The sequence below is a fragment of the Protopterus annectens genome, chromosome 6.part0 (genome assembly GCF_019279795.1).
Source record: "Protopterus annectens isolate FY-2018-M chromosome 6.part0, PAN1.0, whole genome shotgun sequence".
NCBI classification, from domain to species: domain Eukaryota; kingdom Metazoa; phylum Chordata; order Ceratodontiformes; family Protopteridae; genus Protopterus; species Protopterus annectens.
The window spans coordinates 1106086869-1106109465 of NC_056737.1; the positions used below are offsets into that span (position 1 = coordinate 1106086869).

The 22597-nt window shown below is 42.0% G+C and overlaps 1 protein-coding gene across 2 annotated transcripts in view; it reads left to right on the forward strand.

The window, feature by feature from the left end:
• The window catches only part of ATXN3 (ataxin 3), a 773701-nt gene that overhangs the window by 737815 nt on the left and 13289 nt on the right, over positions 1–22597 (forward strand). For both annotated transcript variants that reach the window (XM_044074716.1, XM_044074717.1), the window contains exon 10: positions 4491–4579. In XM_044074716.1, the coding sequence (XP_043930651.1) occupies positions 4491–4579 (89 nt within the window). The remainder of the gene's footprint in view (positions 1–4490; positions 4580–22597) is intronic.

Sequence of the window (22597 nt, forward strand, 5' to 3'; positions counted from 1 at the left end):
TCGCCTATTACTAGTGTGTTGGGTATGTTATTTTGCGTTAAGGGCTGTGATTGCGTGGCACATTGATTGTGAAGTATGTGTTTCATGGTTGGTGATGGGGTGTGGAGGTTGCTTGGATGTCTGCTTTGGAGGTCTCTGTTGCTTTTGCAGATTTTTATTTATAGCCTCCAAGTATGTTTTCATGTATTCATGTGTGGTGTTTGCCGGTGTTGGTTTATTAGGTCTATGTGAGACTGGTGGTGTGTTGCAAGTATTACCCTTCTCCTCTTGACTGTCAGTTCCAGTCTTGGGTTGAGAGAACTTTGTCTCCAATTTGGCGGTATAATTGCATCTCCCGCATATATTAGTGTTTGGTGGTAGGAGGAGAGGGTTGTCTGTGTACATGAGGCGGTTGTAACATTGCCTCAAAATGCCCATATTCACCAGTTGGACTGGAGGGTACACCGGAAACTGCCGTTTGGACATGCCTGAATAGGTAGAGTAAGCTGTTTTTCTGATTTTTTCAGAAAATAGAGTAGATACAATCAAAACAACACTTTAAATGCACAGAAAAGGCTATCGCTCTTTAGTGTGTAGCCTACAACAGTTAAACAGATGAATTAAGTCATTTTTTATTTAAATAAAGTGCAGGCAGCAAATAAGTACAATATGTAGCAATAACAAACTTTTTAAATCACAGATTCACAAAAAAAACTGGTGTTTTAGGCGGGCTTAGTTAAGACAGAAAGAAAAGCAGAAAAGTGGTACTTAATCACTCCAAAGTCACAATTTTGTCTCTCTGCTGCTGTAGACTCTGCAGAACACCTGGAAGGCACTTGCTGAGTGGAATACAAGCGTAAAAACTGTGCAAATGAGGTTTTTATAGCAGGGAAGTGATAGAGATAGAAATTAGCCCAAAATGGCCAATAAACTACTAACTTCTGGGCTGAAACCACTCCTCCAGGGACAGATAGGCTGCTCAAAGCTCCCCTCTCTCACAGGTGAACAGAGAAACTTCCTTCTATCCAAGTAAGGTATGGGCAACACAGAAACTTGTAACACAGCCCTGGATTCAGCAATAACCTGAAAACTGGACTATACTAGTTCAGAAAGGCAGGAAACAACTATTCTTTTTTCAGAAAATAGAGCAGATGCAATCAAAACAACACTTTACCCAATTAACCAGTTAAAAAGCTTAAAACTGAACCCTGTTCCAGCAGTCTTCAGTCAGATAAGTTCTAACTGCACAGTCCTGCCACTAGGGTGCAGAGAAACCTTCTCCAAAAAAGACTGCCTGGATCAGTGCACAAGTTATACAAACAAAGCTAGATTCAGCCGGCCTGAATCTAGTCTATGCTACAGCAAACAAGGCGTACCGATTTAAGAAAGAAACCATTCTAGTAAGCATGCAATAAGCATTTAACCAGAAATTCCCAGCTCAGAAGGGCAGAATCTAGCCTCTCCTCCCACAAGAGTGCAGACCACAAACCTTCTTAATGTAAAATAACTGGCCTGAAGCCCAAGTGCTTAACCCAGAACTAATACACTTTTAGAATAACAGACACTGAGCCTTCAATCAGCAGTTCCCAACTTAGAAGGATGTACGCTACCTGTCCTGCCACAACAGTGCAGACCACAAACCTTCTTAATGTAGAACAACTGGTTTGAAGCCCAAGTGCTTAAACCAAGGGCCTTAGAATAACAGTTACAATTTAATCAGGCTACTAACAAGCAGTAATAAAGGCAGCAGAATAAATTCAGTTGAGTACTTTTAAGAAGAGGCAAAAGCAAAATAAGGTAATAAAGTAGGAAGAAACACAAATACAGTAAGGCAGATGAAGTGCAAATTTTTTTTTTGAGGCGGAGGAAACTGAGCAGATTAAGATACTATAGGGGAATGTCCTTCCCAAGTGCTCTCTCTGTACACCGCAGAGGAGATGGGACTGGTAGGAGTATCCAAAATCAAAATATGATCTCACTGTACTCAGCTGAGTGAGCAAATGAGATGGGTCCAGGAGGAGTGCGCAAAAAGAGATTTTACAGCAGGGGTGGGCAATTCCAAAGCCACCAAGATTACCAACACAGCAGAAAATGGGGGAGACTAACTGCAGAGAGACAATATTTACTGAATCAAAGATGCACAATATTTACTGACTCAAATCTTAAATAAGTGCAGAGAAAAATATACTTAAATCAGCTTGTGTCTAGTTGATATATGCAGATAAGTCTCAGTAGCCAGTTGTGCATTTAATTTCAAAACAGTCATTTTGGACACATTGTCATTTATTCCTGGCCAATATTTGGCATTTAAGCGAATTTGCCACAATAGTTTCCATTTTCTAATAATAATGGCCACCCCCCCCCATTTAAATCCAGAGCTTCAAAGCTGTAAATCTAAAAGAGTGGGAGGGGTGCTTGCTTTTATGCTTTAAGTGCATTGGCTTCCTTGTTGTTCCTTATGTCCCTAATGTGTTCACCTATTCTATTCTTTAGTTTACGCTCTGTTTTCCCTATATAGAAACAGTCGCACTGACTACACAGGCACGATAAACAACTCTTGAAGTATCTGATGAAGGCCAGTTGTTTTTGAATGGACAAAAGTGCTAATCATTAAAGTTTCTAGTGAACTTCTATGCTTAGCTTTGGAGTTTTGTTTTAATTCTTGAAGTATCACAGAAAAATCTACCATAAATTTTATATTTTTGCCCATTAATATCCACTTCTAGTCTCAAAAATGTACGAACAATAACATCTCCCATACTTGTACATATAGCCAATATGTCTCTGCTTCTTAATATTTTCAAAAATGTTCCTAAAATTACTGCCTCTTTTATAAATAGTTATGGGCCTTGGACCCACTAATTCTTTTAAAGTTCTGCCGCAACTTATTATATTCCAATTTTTATACAAAATATCTTTTACTAAGCCACTCTCTGCAGTAAATTTAGTGATAAAAGAACTAGTAAATTTTAAAGTACTAGTTCATACCCTATTATTTACATCAGAGTTATTACTTTCTTCAGTAGAACCTAGTTCTGATTGAGTCTCTGTACCAATAGTAGTATCAGTATCCACTGGATTAACTGATTGCACTACCAAAATAGATAAAAAATGTCCATATTCTGTCTTCTCCTGAACCTCCTCTTTTAGCTGTCTAAGCACTGTGGATAACCTTTTTAAAACCATTTCTTCCAATTTGTTACACTCATTATTAAAAGTGTCAAGAGACCGTGACCATATGGGCAGCTCTGACAAACTGACCTTTTACTACAGCCTGCTTTGCTTAAATGGATGGCTACTACTAAAACTGGAAGAAACTTCAAATAGGTCTCCTTTGTAAATATTTCAGAAACAAACCTTCTATTAGGAATAGCCTTCTGTAATAAAATATCCAAGAATGGAATCGCTTCAAAATTAATATTGAGTGAATTTTAAGAAGGTAGTAGTATTTCCATATTCTAAAAAGTTCACTGTTTCCTCCCTAGGGCCATTCCAAAGAATGAAAATGTCATCCAAAAAGTGGGTATACATATAACTATACTGGAAAGGGGGGATTCTCCTAGAAACCTTTGACCCCATGGCAACTCCTTCGAGTTGTAAATATAGTTAGTTATTAAACAAAAGAAAATTGTGTCTTAAAACTGTACCTAACAGTTGTTCATACATATTAAATGTTTGAGACACCCCTTTTCTTAACAAGTAATCACAAAAGCACTCCTTTCCCAATGAGTGTGGAATAACTGTATAGAGATCTTTTATGTCAACGGTCAAAAAATGTAACCTTTGTCAAATAGCACACTATTAATTCTCTGTTTAAAAAAAAAAATCCCATGAATCCTTGCATATTTGTGGTTCAGTCATTACAAACTCCAATTTAATATTCAAAAATTTAGCAATGGGGAAGTAGTAGAACTTCTAGCATTCACAATCGGATGCGTAGCGGGTTGATATAAATCTTGGTGTAACTTAGGGATGCCAAAAATTACCAGGGTCATAGGATATGCAACATTAAGATAATTCAGTTCATCTGTGGTTATTACACCATCTATGAATAATTATCTTTCTATATGCAGTATTTAATTCAGTCAAAGAACTTTTTTCATATGTGTGACTACATAAATTTTTTTCCATCTTCATTGTAGTCTGATTTATTCATAATGACTAACCTGCCCCCTTTATTTGGTTTAATAATTCTAATACCTTGGATTTCCCTTAAGGAATTGAGTTTGATCATCTCCTCTCTACTCAAATTATTTCTGCTTACGTAATTATTGTTCCCCATGTTTAGCTGAAGTAAAATAATGAATCAGTCAGAAGTAGCAGACATTTCCAGGTTACCACATGGTAAAAGTATTAGTCTCTCATATAAATTAATTCCTACAAAAACTTGCAGAATAAATGCTTTGCATTGCAGTGGTTAATGTTAATATAGACTTAAGAATGAGGTTATTTTGCTTTGCTGAATTTTCTGGAAGTAGTTTTTCATGGCTGACATCTTTTCATTTGGCTAGGCAGCAGCATCCATTAGGAGATCTAGCACATGCTCAGCATACAAAACCTGAAGAAGCACCTTGTTTGAACACATTGAAAACTGAGACAGGTAATGGAAGATCCATAATGTTACTACTGATTTTATCTTATGCCTGATGTTTTTGTTCAGATTATCTGCTTCTCAGTACCTTCCAGGATATTAACAGGCCACCCATTACTGAAGAAGCAGAACATTTGTCTGTGCTGTTGGCAAACCAACCAAAGTCGAGTAGTGGGTCAGGCACTGCAGAACCATCTGGGGGAAGCAAAAATAAGCAACTGATACTTACTTGTCTTCCCTGAGAGGAGGATCAGGGAGACTTGCTACTGGGTGTCCCCAAGTAAAGGATGGGTGATCAGGTTGGCATAGGAAGCCTATCAAAGTGACCTGGTGACAGCATGCTGTGCCAACATCCTTGGTGTTTTCATTCCACTCCGCATGCTGTGCTGTCTCTGACTGTCAAAGGAGTTTAGGCAGCATTAAAAATAGTCCCTGCAGTTTGGCACAATCATCACAATAAAAAGATGGATTCAGAAGACAACATGAATCCATTTTAATTGTTCCTCCACTAAAATTTCTTACTTGAATCATTAGTATCACCACCCATGCCCCTCACTGGTATTTCTGCAACTATTAGAGCATTTGGGTATTATCCTTACCCCACTTTTGCCTTTAAATAGCTTGCTCAAGATATTGGAGGGGTGTCTTGCTTGAAAACTGCTGTTCACAGCATCCAACCCAAGATCATGTACACTGTTTTACACCATGCCTCTACCCTAATTTTAAAGTTATACTTTATTCTTCAGGTGTTTCCTGCAGTCACATTTTTAAATCTTATTTAACTGGAGCTTTTGCAGAAGGTACCACTGTTGACATTGGTGCTTGTTCAGTGTTGCAGTTGGTGTGTGACTTGTGATGTTAAAAAAAATCATATGGGCACCTCATTAATAGGGGGTCACTTCAGGGGGGGCAGCATCTCCCTAGCTCTATGGTACAATTTACCCCCATAGTAGGTGATGATAGTAGTGGAGTGTGGGAGGCACTGCTCCTTTGCATTTGGGCCCAGGGCTCTGCCCCATGAAAAAAAATGAAAACATTTGACCAAATGGACAGCTTCTGTCAGAGGTTCACTTAGTTTCTCTAACTTTGGCAAATGGGTATCGATCCCTTTTGGTGCTTCTGCCTCCCAGCGTCTGTGCCTGACAATTCATTTTCTTTTCAGAAATACAAGGATATAATTGGTTCTGCAATCAAGAAAAGCTAGCTTTTATTTTGAAGATGACATTTTGTACTTGATAACTACAGAAATGGACATTCTGGTACTTATAGGTTCATAGATAAGTAAGCTGCCCTTGTGGGTCATTTTAAGCCTAGCCAATTTCCCTTTCAAGGGCGAGAATCAAACCCTGTACCTTGTATCTGTAAGGTAAACACCATAACCATTATAACAGTCCCTTTTATCTATGTTGTTCACTTATTTCTACCTTGTTTTAAACTCCATTTCTTGCAATTCACTAGTTATACCTTCTGAAGAAACTTCTACTTTCTCTAATAACTCTTTAATCATTTCCACTACTCATTCCTTAAATTACTCTCTTCATTATGTAAATAGGAAAGTGTCAAAGCCTCTTTTTTACTTTCATCATTTATTTTTTTTTACTTGCATCATTTATTTTATAGGTGCATGATCTGAAGTAGTTATTGAATGTGTTTCAATGATTTCAGTTAAGTACATGTGTTCTATCAGCATAGTCCAGCTATTCTACTTTTGGTAATATGTAAATTTGTCTTGGTGTCTACTGCTGAAGTGACACCCTCCATGCAAAACATTCTTATATATTTCTTCAGAAATCTGTCCTCCTTTGTTGCATTGTCTTCTTGGCTCTCCCTGATACATCCTCATTATTGCAAGTTATGTTTGAGTCCCCACCTGTAAATAATATTCCCTTCTGAAAACTTATTTCTCCCAAAATTCTCTTAAACTCCATAATAGCAGTTTTAGGTAGGAATATAAATGCATGCTAGCATAATCCTCTTCCCCTGCCAATAACCCTTAGTATGACAAACATATTATTACTGTCTTTTTTTACTGTTCTATTACTATTGGAGCCACTCCAGCAAACAGTAGCATTACTCCCCTTTTCCTTTGTGCCCACATTGAAATCCTTTTTTTGTCAAATGTGTGTGCTAATTTCTGTCTAAATGTGTGTTTTGCAACTTTGCTGTTTTTGCCATATGCTCATTAACATAGTTCAGCACTCTTCTTTTTCTATACCTGTTAGCCAGTTTACATTCCATGATCATATGGACAAAGTAGCCATTACAATAGGAAGCTATTGCTCCCATCTTTTGTACACGACCATTCTTTTGAATGTGTATTTCTGACTTTTAACTTATATAGTTGCTTTTTCTCATTTCAATTTGAACCTGTCATATGTTTCAAGATGTTTTGCTACAATGAAAACACTCAAACAGAAAAATAAATTCATTTTCAGAAACCCACACCTGTTTAACTTAGAATAAATCCACAAAACTGTGTATATTTTCTGCAAATGAAGTTTACCCCTCCAGAGTGGAATAGTTACCCCAAATCAGCATCTACATCCACAGACATTACCTAATCTAAAAATGAAGGTGCTATTTCTTACTCACATGCTACAGCCTGTGTTCTCATTTACACTATTTGTTAAATGTTCTTATCTTATCTCTATTTCTGTCCCAGATGGGAAAATTGCTTGCATGACCTCAGTGAACATTAATGTTTAGATGTAAGAAGCTAGCTTTAAATAAAGAACTGAACTGTGCACTGTTATATTAAATGCACTGAAGCAATGAAATAATGCTGGGGAAGCAAGTACTTGTTTAACTTATTTACTTCCCACAGTTTCAAACTTCATTTTTTTTTTCACTGAACCTCTTGTGAGTGTACCTTTAAATGTTAATTACACTGTACCTTATATACATCAGTCAGCAGAAGTGTTTAAACCTTTCATTGTTCATTGCTTGCACCTGTAGACTTCTTGCCTCCAAGTTAGTAATGAAATAAAACAGCAGCTGTTGACTTTGCAGATGCATGAAGTAATTGTAAATTCATCTAGAATACCCTGTTTAGCACACTTATGATTAATTGCTTGAACCTGTAGTCTTTGTCTCCCAGTGAATACCTTAGCAAATGACTTTCCAAATACAAAAAGAACAACTGTTCACATGCTTTTTCTCACTTTTTTCAGGCCTATCTGTTTAAAAAAATGTCTATAGCTCAAACCCAAGGAAATTAACCGAGAGCTCCTTCTCTATGAAAATGGGAAATTATTGTCTTAACTTTACATATAATATGATCAGTGAACTTCTATATCCCCCACAACAGCAGCTGAAGATCACAACATATGTTAAGTTTAACTTTTCCTCTGTTCAGCCTTACCTTATTGTAGTGGAAAGCCAGGATCTTCAATTAACAAAAAGTACATTCTTGCTTTAATATATCCAATATATACAGCAATCACTGATAAGACTGCTCAGTTCACATTTAAAATATCCTTGACTGTACACTATAGAAAACTGCTTTACAGTACAACATGCAGTTAATATCATGAAATATTTACACAAACATATTAGTAAAAACAAAACTGTTTTACTTGGTTTCTTCTTTGGATCCTTCAGTGTCTTTCTAAACATTACTGCTGTAAAGTGGGCTATATGCTTTGCACCTCATCCACCAGTTTAACTTAGTCGACACAATTCCAGTCCTTCTCTGACAGTTCTTGTAAAGCCACATCTCACATGTTGGTTCCTTTATTTAATGGGATTGATGCTTTACAGTCTGCCATTTACTCACTTTTCAACAATTTTGCTGTTTTTTTTCCAGTATCCTCCATTTCCCAACACTAATCTCTGGCCAAGTCTAAATAATTCTGATGCTTGTAATTAACTCCTGTGTTTTTTTCTCACTCGAGCATTTTCCTTTGGAACAATAGAAATTGTTTCACTGGCAAAGTGTATATTTACGGGCTTTGTTATTGTCAAAATAATGAGAAACAGAGTCCACTTTGATTTATAGGCTCACCCATTGTTGGCTAAACTTTTTTTTTTATTTTCTGTGTAGCATGTTCTGCATCCAAAAATGTATTTGATCCCCCAGAGTTTTCTGTTTGTGCTATGTATAGGAGCCTTAACTGTGTTACTGTGAAATACCCTTTCAAATCGGGTAATCCCAGTCTGCCCTGTTCTATTGGAAGAATAAGCTTTTCCCACTTGACACTTGCCATCTTCCCTTCCCAGATAAAATCTTTCAGCTCTTTATAAATTGCTGTCCACAACTTCTCCTCTGGCTGTTAAAAATATGCCTGACCTGTGTATAAGATTAAAGGGAATAAAAACATTTTAACTGCTTGTATCTTGCTATCAATATCCATATAACTGAGTTTCCATTTTCTCAGTCTTTGTATAATCTTTTTAGTCTCTTCTCACATATCCTTAGCTGCCACACCGGAATCATTTTAATCCATACTCCTAAATATTTCATTTTATTATATCCCTATAAATATGGCTGTTGCTGAACCAGTTGTTAGTTGTTCCATGTATGTGGGTACATAGTTTACCACTATTGCCTTTGTTTTAGTTTCATTAATTTTGTATCCCGAAAAGATTTGAAACCATCTCAAAATGTCTTACGGCACTGTACCGTCCTTTTCTGGTTTTGTCAAGTGTAAAATAATGTCATTTGTAAATAGAGCCAGCTTTTCTTGATTACTCTAGCAATTATATCCTTGAATTTCTGAGTCCCTTATTTCTTTTGTCAGTGGTTCTAAATATAATGCAAATAACAAAGAAGAGAGAGGACACCCCTGCCTGGTAAAGCAGAGATTATCAGAGCGCACCCCACCCACTTTCATTTTCGCCTCTGATCCCTCATATATCCACCTAAATAACCTTATAATTTTATCAGGGAATGCAAGTGCTTCTATTGCTCTGTTCATAAAGTCCCAGTTTACTCTGTCAAATGCTTTCTCTGCATCAAGACCTACTAAGAACTGTTGTATTTTCTGGCATTCTGCTTCCCTCTAGATTGTCGCTGTTCTGTTTATGTTGTCAAATATTTGTCTTCCCTCCACAAAACCACATTGATCCATATCTATCAATTTTGACATCACTTTTGCCATTCTTTTAACTGTTATAGACATAAACACTATATAGCCAAGGTTTAGTATTGAAATGAGCCTATATGACACTGGATCTAATGGATCTTTACCCTCTTTAGGTATTACAGCTACCACTGCTTTCTTCCAGGATGTTGGTACTTCTCCTCCTCTTACAATACTGTTAAACAAAATCTTCCAGATCTTTCAGTTTTTTGCCTCCTAGCTACAAACTTCCACAGGAATACCATCTGTTCCTGGGGACTTTCCTGTAGATTGGTTATACATCATCATTCTTATCGCATGTCCTCCTGTCCTAACTGTTAGAAGTAGGAAAGGTTCAGTTACTAACCTTGGCATTTAATTATTCCATAAACATTTCCATTTCTTCATTTCCATATGTCTCTGCTGTATACAGACTTTCGTAGAATTTCTGAAATATTTCTAATACTTCTACAGGATCCATTTCTGTCTTCCTTTTTATAGGCTCCCTAAGCTTGATAACAGCCCTTTCTACTTTGTTGCCTGAGTCACTGTGCTAAATTTTTTTGTGCTCTAGAGTTATCAAAAAACAGTTGCTTTACAACAATCTTTCTAAACTCATGAATATTGTTGAGGTAATCCCTTATTTTCTGTTTAGCATTCTGCTGTTGCTCCTCCTCTTGTTCTGTGAGAATCCCCCTATTTTGCAATACTTTAACAGTGGTCACTCCCTCTAAATAATTTTTATTTCTTAACCATATTTCCCTTTCTTTTATTTTCACCTAATTTTTAAACTCCACTTTATTTTTAGCCCTCTCCCTAGCTATATTTTCAGAAGAAATTTCTGTCTTCTCCAATAGATCCTGAGTAATTTCAACTACCCATTCCTTAAATTCTTCTCTTTTCAACAGCCAATGTCTCATTTTTATTTCATTATCCTGTGTTTTTATTTTGGTCATTACTGGTGCATAATCTGAAATAGTGATGGGGTGCATATCAAGACCTTCAGTTAATTGCACATGTTCCTATGAAATGTAAACTCTGCCTAGCCCACTTTTTTGTATCTTGGGTATAATATGCAAAGTCACTCCAACACCTAGTACTGAATTCACATCTCCCATGACAAATATTTTCACATTTTTTTAATCTACCCTCCTGTGTTATAACTTCCCTTCTTGGATTCCAGACACATCTTCAATTTTGCAAATCAAATTCCAGTCCCCACCTATAAGTAATATTCCTTGCTGAAAGCTGATTATTTCTCCCAGAATTTTCTTAAGCTCCACTATAGCAGTTTTTGGTGGAATATAAATACGTGCCAGTGTAATGCTCCTCCCTTGCCAGCAGCCCCTCAGTACTACATATCTACTATTATTGTCTTTTTTATCCTCTTCTATTACTGTTGGAGCTCCTCTTGCAATTTATCCTTTTCCCCATGTATTCCACTGAATAGCCATGCTGAAAACCTTTCTTTATTAAGTTCACATGTTCAGTTCTTTTGAAGTGCGTCTCCTGTAGCATACCTATTTGTACTCTACATTTTAATAGCTCACTACTCTTTCTTGTATTTGTGAAACCATTAATGTTTAAAGACATTATAGAAAGTATTGTATTCTTAAGAAATTATTATTCCCATCTTTTTATGTATAACAGCTTTTTTGTTAAATATCTAGTTTCAGCTTTTGTGTTAAATGCATGTACTGTTTGGCAGATTAATCTTTTATACAGTTGTTTCTCATCTCCATTTGATCCTATATCACATCATACAGAACTTTGTTTTATTAAAAAACCTCAAATAAAAATACACACATGCCCAATACCCCCTAAAACTTGTTAACTTAATAATAACACACAAAACTATGTACATCTTCAAATATTGAAGTTTTACCCTCCTAATAGGAACACATGTTCCAAACCGATAGCCCCAAACACACACACACACACACACACACACACACACACACACACACACACACACACACACACACACACACAGATTTGAGGTAGCCTAAAAGAAAAGTTATCCATGTGCTAAGATGTATGGTATAGCCTATGGTTCTATTAAATGATGTCTGTTTTTGTCACATCTGTATAGCTCTCTCAGCTGGGAAAACACATGAATGCTTTCAGAAAACATTTTCTCAAAGCCATTTCTCTATCAGATTGTCTGCTAGAGACATGAGAACCAGACACAAAACTGTTCACTAGAAAAAAGTCGTATCATATTTAATAATGTGAAGTTGCTCTGTCTCGCCATTTATTCTTACAGATGGGTTCAGAACTGATACTTGGCTCTGAGTCGGCCTACTACAAAGCTCGAGGTCTTCAGACAGCTCGAGGCCAAGTCCCTATCCCATGATACACCTTGAGTTACCTCAGATCTAGTTTGCCGCTGCAATAGATCGGAGGTTTCCTTGCACAGCTCGGACCAGTATAGTTTTTTTCTGATATCTAGCTAATTTGTTATTTCTCAATATATTTAGAGTTAGTCTTAAGCTATGAAAGCTATAACTATTAATTAGTAGATATATTTCTTCTCTTTATGGCCTTCATTTTTTCTAATAGACCTATAATATTCCCTTTCCCTGTGGTGTGCCTTTACAATATTCTATAGCTTATTTAAATAAGTAGTGTGCGTGTGTGTGTGTGTGTGTGTGTGTGTGTGTGTGTGTGTGTGTGTGTGTGTGTGTGTGTTTGAATAGTGATAGTTTAGTCACAGTATATTGTTGTTCAGGCCATTTGTTATTTAGGGCTTATATAGCTAGTTTAGCTTTACTAGTTTAACTTTCTAATTGTTTGGGTGTATCTAGTCTCTTGAAAAGTACCATAGATTTTTCTTTGATACTGTATATTTGATTATGGCTAACCTGGAGAAAGATAAGCATCCCAAGTCCGGCCTTAAAAAGTGTCCAAAATGTGGACAGAAGATGTCTGTGACAGCCACGTTAATTGTGTGCATTGTCTTGGAGCCTTGCACTTACAAGAAAGCTGCTCCATTTGCCATTCTTTTTCCTCCAGAGTTCTTCAGGAGAGAAAAAAGAAAACTTATAGATGGAGGACTTTTGAAATCATCTTCTCAAGAAACTTTGAGTGACCAGGATAAGTCTAGTAAGTCTTCAGTCTTCTAAGGCTTCTTCTTCTTCAGAAGTAAAAACAATCTAAGAAACTGTCGACATCGGCTCCACAGCCCTCAGAGCCGAGCATCCTGCCTTTTCAGAGCAGGTCCCCAGTCCTGGAACCAGTGTCCGAAGTATTGAAGTCTCCGATTCTCCAGTCAGTGCCTCCATCCATTCATTCTTTGCGGTCCTCGATCAGCCTATCTGATTTGGATGTGGATCGTGTGGTGCAGACGTTGCTACAGGCACCGGAGTTTGCGAAATTTTTATCGGGTCCGACCCAAGTGGTTTCAGAACCGAAGACTGTAATGCCATCTACTTCCTTTCCTCTTCCGAGCCATACTGGTCCTTCGGAGCCAGAGGAGTTAGACCTAATGATTGTTGAGCCTTTGGAGCCTACGCCTGTTCCAGTGCCATCAGTTCTGTTTACTCTGACTTCCTCAGCACCTATCAAGTAGTCTAGGAGCTGACACACTCCGGTTGGATCCAAGGAGGATAGTCGGACTGACTTGTCGGTTCCGAGTTTGCCTTTCGGTGCCTCTGCTTGGATGAGCTCGGCTCCTACTTCTGGTTCAGAGCTCACTGTCTTGGTGCCGAGGGGATCGATGGTTTCTTCGGATCCAGCAGTCCCATCTCATTGGAGCAGAGGTGCCTTTGAAACCATGAGGAAAGTGATGTCTCCCAAGACATGTACAACTTCAGGTCCAACTACCTCCTTCCCAAAAGCGCCTGTGTCCATGTCTGCCTCAGAGATCCTTTCGAAGCGTAGAGACCCTGAACCTCAGGAAGCCCCACTGGGTGGCCCTTCTCTTCCAAGACTTCACCAGAAGTTCCCACTGATGAGGTTCCTAGCAAGAGAAAGCACCTAGACTCCCCACAGGAGTCTCTCACGTTGGACACCTACTTAGATGAATCAGAAGGGTCCCCCTCTGAAGATATCTCATTTGCTGAGATATTAGAAATCCTTAGGCAGAGGGGTTGCTGGAAGTCCACCAACCCTACTGAAGGTGAGTCTGTTCTCCTGAAGGCTTTCTGGTCTCAACCCTGCACCTCTTGGGTGTCTCCTCCCTTCAATGAGCTCATGGAGCTGGTCTCACAAAGGGCGTGGGAGTCTCTGGACACCATGGAGCCTGTCCCTAGGAGGCCTAATAAATTTATTTCTGCTCCTCAGGATAAGTCCATTCTCACCAAAGGAGTGCCAGTTGATGCCATGGTGGTGGCGGCAGCCACCAAAAGGGGAGATGTCAGAAACTTCTTCCTCTATCCATCCTCCTAACAGAGACTCTAGGATCATGGATAGATACAGGAAGTGCACATACAGTTCAGTGACTTTTGCCATGCGTTCACTGAACTGTCTCACACATTTTACGAGACTACAAAGAGACCTCCTTAAAGAGCTTGGAGATGCTGTTCAGGTTACAGTGGCTGCAGGAGCTTCAGACAGTCACCTTCCAGCTTGCTACCCTCAATTCCATGGTGAACTCGTCCATGTGCCTCATTTCATATGCAGCTGATGGAACAAGTAGGGCAGCAGGTACAGGAATTGCTCTCAGAAGACATTCCTGGATGTGCTTATGTTCCTTCGTGGAGCCCTTTAAGTAATCCTTTGTCAACACCCCTTTTGATGGCTCGTCTCTGTTTGGGCCCAAAGTTAAGGAAACTTTGACCAGGTGTGAACAGAAAGGAAAGACTCTGCTGTCTGAGTCCGTTTTTCCACCCCTACCAGACCCTACCCCAAGGATCAAAATAGAGGAAAGATGTGGTTCCGAAAAGCCCAAGGAGCCTTTATGGACACATGTGGTGAACCCCCCTCCAGGGGCAGAGGAGTGACAATAATGTAAGACGGCACCCTCGCAGCAGAGGGGGACCGCAAAACCAGGGCGACAGAGATTAGTTCTTTGGGAAGCCCTACCAGCGCTCCTGAATGGAGGCCCGACTGTCCTATTCTGGAGGCAGTCGGGGGTCACTTATCTTTGTATCCAGACACCTGGCTCAAAGTAACAAATGACAACTGGGTACAAAGTATAGTTTCCAGAGGATATTTCATTCCTTTTCGCCACTCCCTCCTCCATTGACAACAAAAATCCCCGACGTTCCACCCAGTTACAGGGAACAAGCAACAGTAGAGGTCCAAACGTTGCTAAGAAAGTGTCATCCAACCAGTCCCAGCAGACCAGACAGGATCCGGAACTTACTCAAGATTCTTTTTAGTTCCAAAAAAGACAGGGCACTGGAGACCTATTTTGGACCTCAGCAGACTAAACAGATCTGTCAAGAAAGAGAAGTTCCAGATGGCCATGCTTCAGTCGATACTTCCCTTTTGAGGGAAAGACAATTGGATGTGCTCGATAAATCTACAGGATGCGTACTATTATATAAAAATAGCCAGACCATCCAGGGATTATCTGCGCTTCCGGCTGGGAGCCAATCATTACCAGTTCCGAGCCCTGCCCTTTGGTCTCACTACAGGTCCCAGAGTGTTCACCAAATGTATGGCAGTGGTCATGGCTCACCTGAGGCATTTAGGATTCCAGGTGCTTCCGTACTTAGACGATTGGCTCCTGACCGCCACCACCAGGCATCAGCTAATACAAGCCAGGGACACCACTCTTACTCTCTGCAATCACCTGGGCATTACCATAAATTCAGAAAAAAATCTGCCTTGTCGACATCGCAACATATTGTTTTTATTGGAGCAGAATTGGACACCAACACCACCACTTTAAAACTTCCAGCAGAAAGAGTTTTACTACTTCGTCAGCATGTCCACAACATTATATCCAGAGACAAGGCTCCAGTATTAGAAGTGCTAAAGTTGTTAGGCATGATGACAGATGCAATATTAGCTATACCGTTGGGTCGCATGCACATGCGGATTCTACAATGGCTGCTGGTCACTCAATGGTCTTGCCTAGAGCTCCCAATGTCTCATCTCCTAATTATCACAAACACTTGCAAAAAGGATCTTCAGTGGTGGTTGACCTCTGTTCATGTAACGATAGGTCGTCCCTTTATTCTACCCTCACCAGCGGCCACAGTGACCATGGACGCTTCCCTGATAGGGTGGGGGGGGCATTTTCAGGGAAGAACAGCCCAAGGCACATGGACAGAACAGGACAAACATCTGCATATCAATGTCCTGGAGATGAGAGCGATACTTTTGGCGTTGCAGTACTTTCAGGACTCTCTCCCTCTGGGGACAATTGTGATTCAGACGGACAACATGTCAGTGCTCTGGTACTTGAACAAACAAGGAGGAACCAGATCTTACCCCCTTTGTCGCGCGGCTCTAAGAGTATGGCAGTGGGCTACACCCACCTAGCGCTTTCTGATAGCAACACACATCCCGAGGCAATCCAACGTGATTTCAGACAGACTGAGCAGGGCAATTTTGTTGCCTCACGAGTGGCCCCTCAAGAAAGAGATAGCAGAAAGAATATTCTGCAGGTGGGGCCAGCCTTGCTGCGACTTTTTTGCCTCCCACATGAACACAAAATGCAGAAGCTATTTTACCCTGATCCCCCCCCCCCCCTCCGGGAGAAGCTCCAAGGGACGCACTCGTACACGATTGTCCTCTGGGTCTCCTTTATGCATTCCCACCAATTCCCTTGATATCCAAAGTACTACAGAAAGCAAAAGGCTTGGGAAAGGACCATCATTCTAATAGCCCCTCATTGGCTTCTTCAGATTTGGTTCACCCTTCCTTCGACTTCAACTGTTGGAAGAGCCTTGGATTCTGGACCCAGTTCCAGACCACCTGATGCATTCGTCGGCGTCTCTTCATCCCTGTCTTCAGTCTCTGAAATTGACAGCTTGGCTGCTCCAATTCCCAACATAGCCAGGTTCCATAACCTCTCAAGTGAAACCCAGCATATTTTGATTTCTTCTCATAAGTCCTCTGCTAGAAAATTGTACCTTAGCAAATGGAGAAGATTTTCTATATGGACTTTTCAAAATAACATTGATCCCTATCAAGCCCCCATTTCCTCGATCTTAGAAGTTTTGACTATGCTTTTCAGTAAAGGAGCTGCGGCAGCCACAGTTCAGGTACAGCTGGCGGCCATCTCTTAATTTCAACTTGGCTTTGAAGGATTGAAAATAATGTTACACAAGCTATCTAAAGCTTCCACATGTGATTTAAAATATTTGTCTTGGAAAACTATCTTTTTAGTAGTCATTACATCTGCCCGTACAGTATCAGAGCTACAAGCCTTGTCCATTAAGCCTCCTTATTTGATTTTCCATGCTGACAGTGTGTCCCTGTGAACAAATCCTTCATTTTTACCTAAAGTTTGTACTGAAGCTAACTTCCCCAAACACACCAACAACTTAGAGTATATGCTGCACAAACTTGATGATGTTAAGTTGTCTATCTCGCCTTCTATTCTTGCTGGTTGGGTTCGGAGCCGATCCTCGGCTCCGACTCGGCCATCTTCAAAAGCTGCTTAATGGCTCGAGGCCCCCCTATATCCCATGATGCCTGGTGCTAGATACCCAGATCTCGTTTGCCACTTCTGCTGCGAGGTTGTTCTACTGGCTCAGGTCGTATAAGCTTCTTTATTATTACTGTTATTTATTGTTATTTTCCTGTAAAAATTACTGTATTGTAGTGTAGCATTAGTCGTTAGTTACTTTATTCATTGTAGTTAGTTTTTTCCTCTAAATAGCTTTCCCTTCCTAAGAAACTCGTTTAAATTAGAGAGTTTTCCCTCCCTCCCCCCCTTCTCTCCCTTTTCCACAGAAAGGTTCTTTCCGTTTGAGTTAGAGGTTAACCTAACTTTTCTATCTCCTTTTAAAAAAAAAAAAAAAAAAAAATTTCTCTATAACCTGTAGTGTTAGTGATGAGTTTGTTTTTCTTTGTGGTAGTAGTACTTGTAGTGGGTTGTGGTAAATGTAGGGTATTAATATTTTTTATCGGTTACCTTAATTTTTTTTATGAAAACTTGTCCTTGGTTTTCTTCCAAGAATGTCCAAGGATCCAAAACCGTCAGGATTCAAGAAGTGTGACTCATGCTGTCAGAAGATGTCTCTGAGAGATGGTCACACTTGTGTTTATTGTCTGGGCGCTGTGCACCTGCAGGACTCTTGCTCCATCTGTCATGCCTTCAGTCCAAGAGTCCTGCAGGAGCACAAAAATAAATTGATTCTGAGGGGTCTGCTTAAACCCCAAGATTCACCATCGAAGTCTCAGCCGGTGAAATCTTCCAGGCCACCTAAACCGTCGGCTCCCAGTTCGGAGCCGTCGTTGGGTGAAGCCACACAATCCATTTCGGCTCTGGCTGGAACCGATGTCCCTCCCTCCCAGTCGGCTCCAACATGGTCTTCGGAGCCGGCTGAGAGTCGAAAGAGATCCAGGTGTCCTTCTTTGGAGTCAATACGTTCGGCTCCAAAGTCGCCCCTGCTCCAGTCGGAGCGTAGTTACCAATCATCCCACTCTTCTCGGTCCTCTAGACATTAGGACCATGACTTGGAAAGAGTGGTCAGTAGGCTCTTGAAGTCGCAGGCCCTTGCCAAAATGTTGTCCAGCCCTCCTCATCAGGAGTCTGCTTCGTCCACAGCTATTGATATTCCTCCTCCGACTCTTCCTTTGAGCTCTGAGCCGGAGTTCATTGGGGTTCGAGTTGTGGAACCGTCTGCGCCGATACCCTCCCTTTCAGTTCTTTCGTCAGCTCCGATCCCTTCTATGGTACCTTCCCTGGAGGGATCTGGGCACCGAGACTCCCTCGTCTGCTCCGAGGGGGCGAGTGGCATCGGACCCTTGTCCAACCCCGGTCTCCCTCTTGGTGCTTCGGCCCAGGTGAGCTCGGCTCCCACATCTGCCTCTGAGCCATCTCCCTCGGTGCGGGGAGGGCTTTTGGTTTCGTCGGAGCCTGAGCCTTCTCTGCGTCCGGGCAGGGACGCCTTCGAGGTGATGAGGAGTTTGCTGGCCCCTGAGTCAGTCCCACAATCGACCCCATCAGCTCCTCCCCCTAGGGTACCTGCGTCAGCCTCTGCCCCTCTTCCAGACCCTAAGCGTGGGGATGCAGCGCTCCAGGACACCCCCTTGGGAGTATCATCCTCTTCTGAGGCCTCCCCTGATCTTTCGGAGGAACCACCTTGCAAGAGAAAATGCAAGAGGAAGCATGTTGACTCCCCCGAGTCTATTACATCGGATACCGACTTAGAGGAGTGGGAAGGGTCCCCAAGATCCCCCTCTGAAGATGTCTCCTTCTCAGACATCCTTGAGATGCTTAGACAGAGGGGAAACTGGACTAGCCTAAGCCCTTCCGAGGATGAGTCGGTATTCCTGGATGCGTTTGGATCCCGACATTCCACCTCCTGGGTGTCTCCGCCTTTCGACCCACTGATGTCTGTGGTGGCTCGAATGGCATGGATGGCTCTAGACACAGTGGAACCGACCCCTAGAAGACCTGCAAAATTCATTACTGCCCCGCAGGACAAACAGTTCTCGACCAGGGGTGTCCCCGTTGATGCCACGGTGGTAGCAGCGGCCACAAAGAAGGAGTTGGCTGAAACTTCTTCATCTGTCCATCCCCTAATAAGGAGTCCAGGACGATGGACAGATATGGGAAGTGGATGTTCTCTTCAGTGACCATTTCCATGCGGTCCCTGAATTACCTGGGCCACTTTACCCGTCTTCAGATGGATCTCCTGAAAGAGCTTGGAGATACCCTCCAAGATCCATCAGCTGAAGGGGCCCAGGCTAAGGCAGCCTCCCAGCTGGCTACTCTTAATTCTCTGGTAAACTCCTCCATGCAGCTCATTTCATATGCAGCTGATGGTGCGAGTAGAGCTGCAGGCACAGGCGTGGCCCTAAGGAGCACGCTTGGATGTGGCTATGTAACTTTGCGGAACCTTTAAGAGCGTCTTTCACCAACACCCCCTTTGATGGTTCCCCTCTCTTTGGATCACAGGTGAAAGATACCCTTACCAGGTGTAGGAGTCCATTTTTCCACTCCCTCCAGACCATATCCTAAGGGTCAGAAGAGTGGGAAGATGTGGTTCTGGAAATCCCAAGGAGCCTTGCCGGACACACGTGGTGAGTTTCCCTCCAGGGGCAGAGGAGGGAACAATAACAGATGCTGCCCTCGTGGCAGAGGGGGTCCGCAAATCCAGGGCAGCAGAGAATTTTTCTCTGACAAGCCCTTCCAGCATCCCTGAAGGGTTGCCCCGGCTGCTCACATCTGGAGGCAGTCGGGGGAAGACTATCACTGTACCCAGGAGCCTGGCGAGACATAACACAAGACAAATGGGTACAGTCCATCATATCCAGAGGTTACAGAATCCCCTTCATTCGCACCCCCTTAAAGTCATACAAGTCCCTTCCAGATGTTCCACCCAATCTAAGGGACCAAGCCGTGCAAGAAGTCTCAAAACTACTAAGAAAAGGGGCCATCCAGCAAGTCCCCGCAGACCAACAAGGATCCGGAATTTACTCAAGGTTCTTTTTGGTACCAAAAAAGACAGGGGACTGGAGATCCATTTTGGATCTCAGCAGACTAAACAAGTCTGTACAAAGAACAAAATTCCAGATGGTCATGCTTCAGTCCATTTTACCCTTTCTGGATCAGGACAATTGGATGTGCTCCATAGATCTTCAGGATGCGTACTACCACATAAAAGTGGACAGACACTTCGTAAGATTCCTCTGCTTCTGGCTGGGAGCCAGCCATTATCAGTTCAGAGCTTTGCCCTTTGGTCTCACCACAGCCCCCAGGGTGTTTACCAAATGTATGGCAGTAGTTACCGCTCATCTGAAATGGCAAGGATTCCAGGTGTTTCCATATCTCGACGACTGGCTCCTCACAGCTACCACCAGACATCACCTTCTGCGAGCCAGAGACTGCACCATCGACACTTGCTCCAGACTAGGCATCACAATAAATTTCGAAAAGTCTGCATTGTCGCCCTGTCAATCTATCACCTGTATAGGCGCAAATTTAAATACCAAAGACATGTTAGCAAGCCTCTCACCAGACAGGGTTTCAGTGATTCGTCAGCATGTCAAGGTTTTAATAGTATGCAAAAGGATTCAAGCTAGGTTTGTCCTTCAAATGCTAGGTCTCATGGCAGCAGCTATCGTACTTGTTCCACTCACTCGTTTTCACATGAGGGTTCTCCAGTTGCTTCTTTTCACCCAGTGGTCCTTCCAGCAACTTCCCATGTCTTACACGATTAGGATCACTCAGGCATGCAAGAAACACCTTGCGTGGTAGATGGTCTCCACATCAGTGCTCCACAGAAGACCATTTGTTCTTCCCCCTCCAGTGGCTACAGTGACCACGGACGCCTCCCTGATCGGGTGGGGGGGCATTATCAGGGCAGAACAGTCCAAGGCACCTGGCAACCTCACGAGTATCATCTGCACATAAATGTCTTGGAGATGAGGGCCGTGCTCTTAGCGTTGCAGGCTCTTCAGGACTCTCTTCCTAATGGGACCATTGCAGTTCAAACGGACAATATGTCCGTAGTGTGGTACATCAACAAGCAGGGCGGAACCAGGTCCTACCCCCTATGTCGAGAAGCACTCAGACTCTGGCAGTGGGCGATCTCTTCCCAATGGTTTCTGATTGCAACGCACATCCCTGGGAAGTCCAACGTTATAGCAGACAGACTGAGCAGAGCAATTCTCATGCCTCATGAGTGTTCTCTGAACCAGGTGGTTGCAGACCAAATCTTCCGCAGATGGGGCCAACCTTGCTGCAACCTTTTTGCAACTCCCTTCAACAGCAAGTGCAGCAATTTCTTCTCCCTCCTTCCACTCCCCAGGCATCCCCCCCAGAGACGCTGTAGTCCACAATTGGCCCCAGGGACTTCTTTATGCATTTCCTCCTTTCCCCCTCATACCGAAATTGATTCAGAAGGCTGCCATTTCGGGTTGCAAAAATGATCCTCATTGCTCCTTACTGGCCTCGACAAATATGGTTTCCGTTCCTGCACTCCTATCTTCTTGAACAGCCTTGGACTCTGGACCTAGTTCCAGACCTCTTGATTCATCAGTCAGGCGGGCTGCACCAATCCCTGCACGCTCTCCAGCTCACAGCGTGGTTGCTCCACTTCCAACCCTAGCCAGGCTCCCAGATATTTCCCCATCTGTGAGATAAATCCTTTTGTCATCACACAAGTCTACGACCAGAAAAACTTACGCTAGTAAGTGGAAACGTTTTTCTTCCTGGGCAGAGGCAAAAAGCATAGACCCCTTTTCAGCCCCAGTGCACTCCATTTTGGAATTTCTAGCAGAACTCTTCCATACTGGTTCTGCTTCAGCTACAATTAGAGTCCAGTTAGCAGCAATTTCAAATTTTCACATTGGCCTGTCGGAAAACAATATCATGTCCCATAAGCTGTGTAAAGCCTTTCTCAAAGGAACCACTCTGCTCAGGCCCCCAGTGAGAGATCCTCCACCACCGTGGGATTTAAATTTGATTTTAACTTCGCTAATTTTGCCCCCTTTCGAACCTGCAGCTACTTGTTCGCTGAAGTTCTTATCTTGGAAAACCCTCTTCCTGGTAGCTATTACTTCAGCCAGAAGAGTTTTGGAACTACAAGCTCTTTCTGTCTGTCCCCCATACCTCGTGTTCCACAATGACAAGGTTGCTCTTAGGACTAATCCGTCCTTCCTTCCTAAGGTCTCTTCAGAGAGTAACTTGAATCAGTCCATAGACCTTCCTGTGTTTTTCCCTAACCGCTCCAACAGGGCGGAATGTTCACAGGCAGCTACGCTTTTATTTGCACAGAACCAAGGACATTAGAAAATCAGATCAACTTTTCCTGTCTTATGCAGTAGGTAAACAAGGTCTTCCGGTCTCCAAAGTAACCTTATCCAGGTGGTTGACTTCTATCATCACATTCAT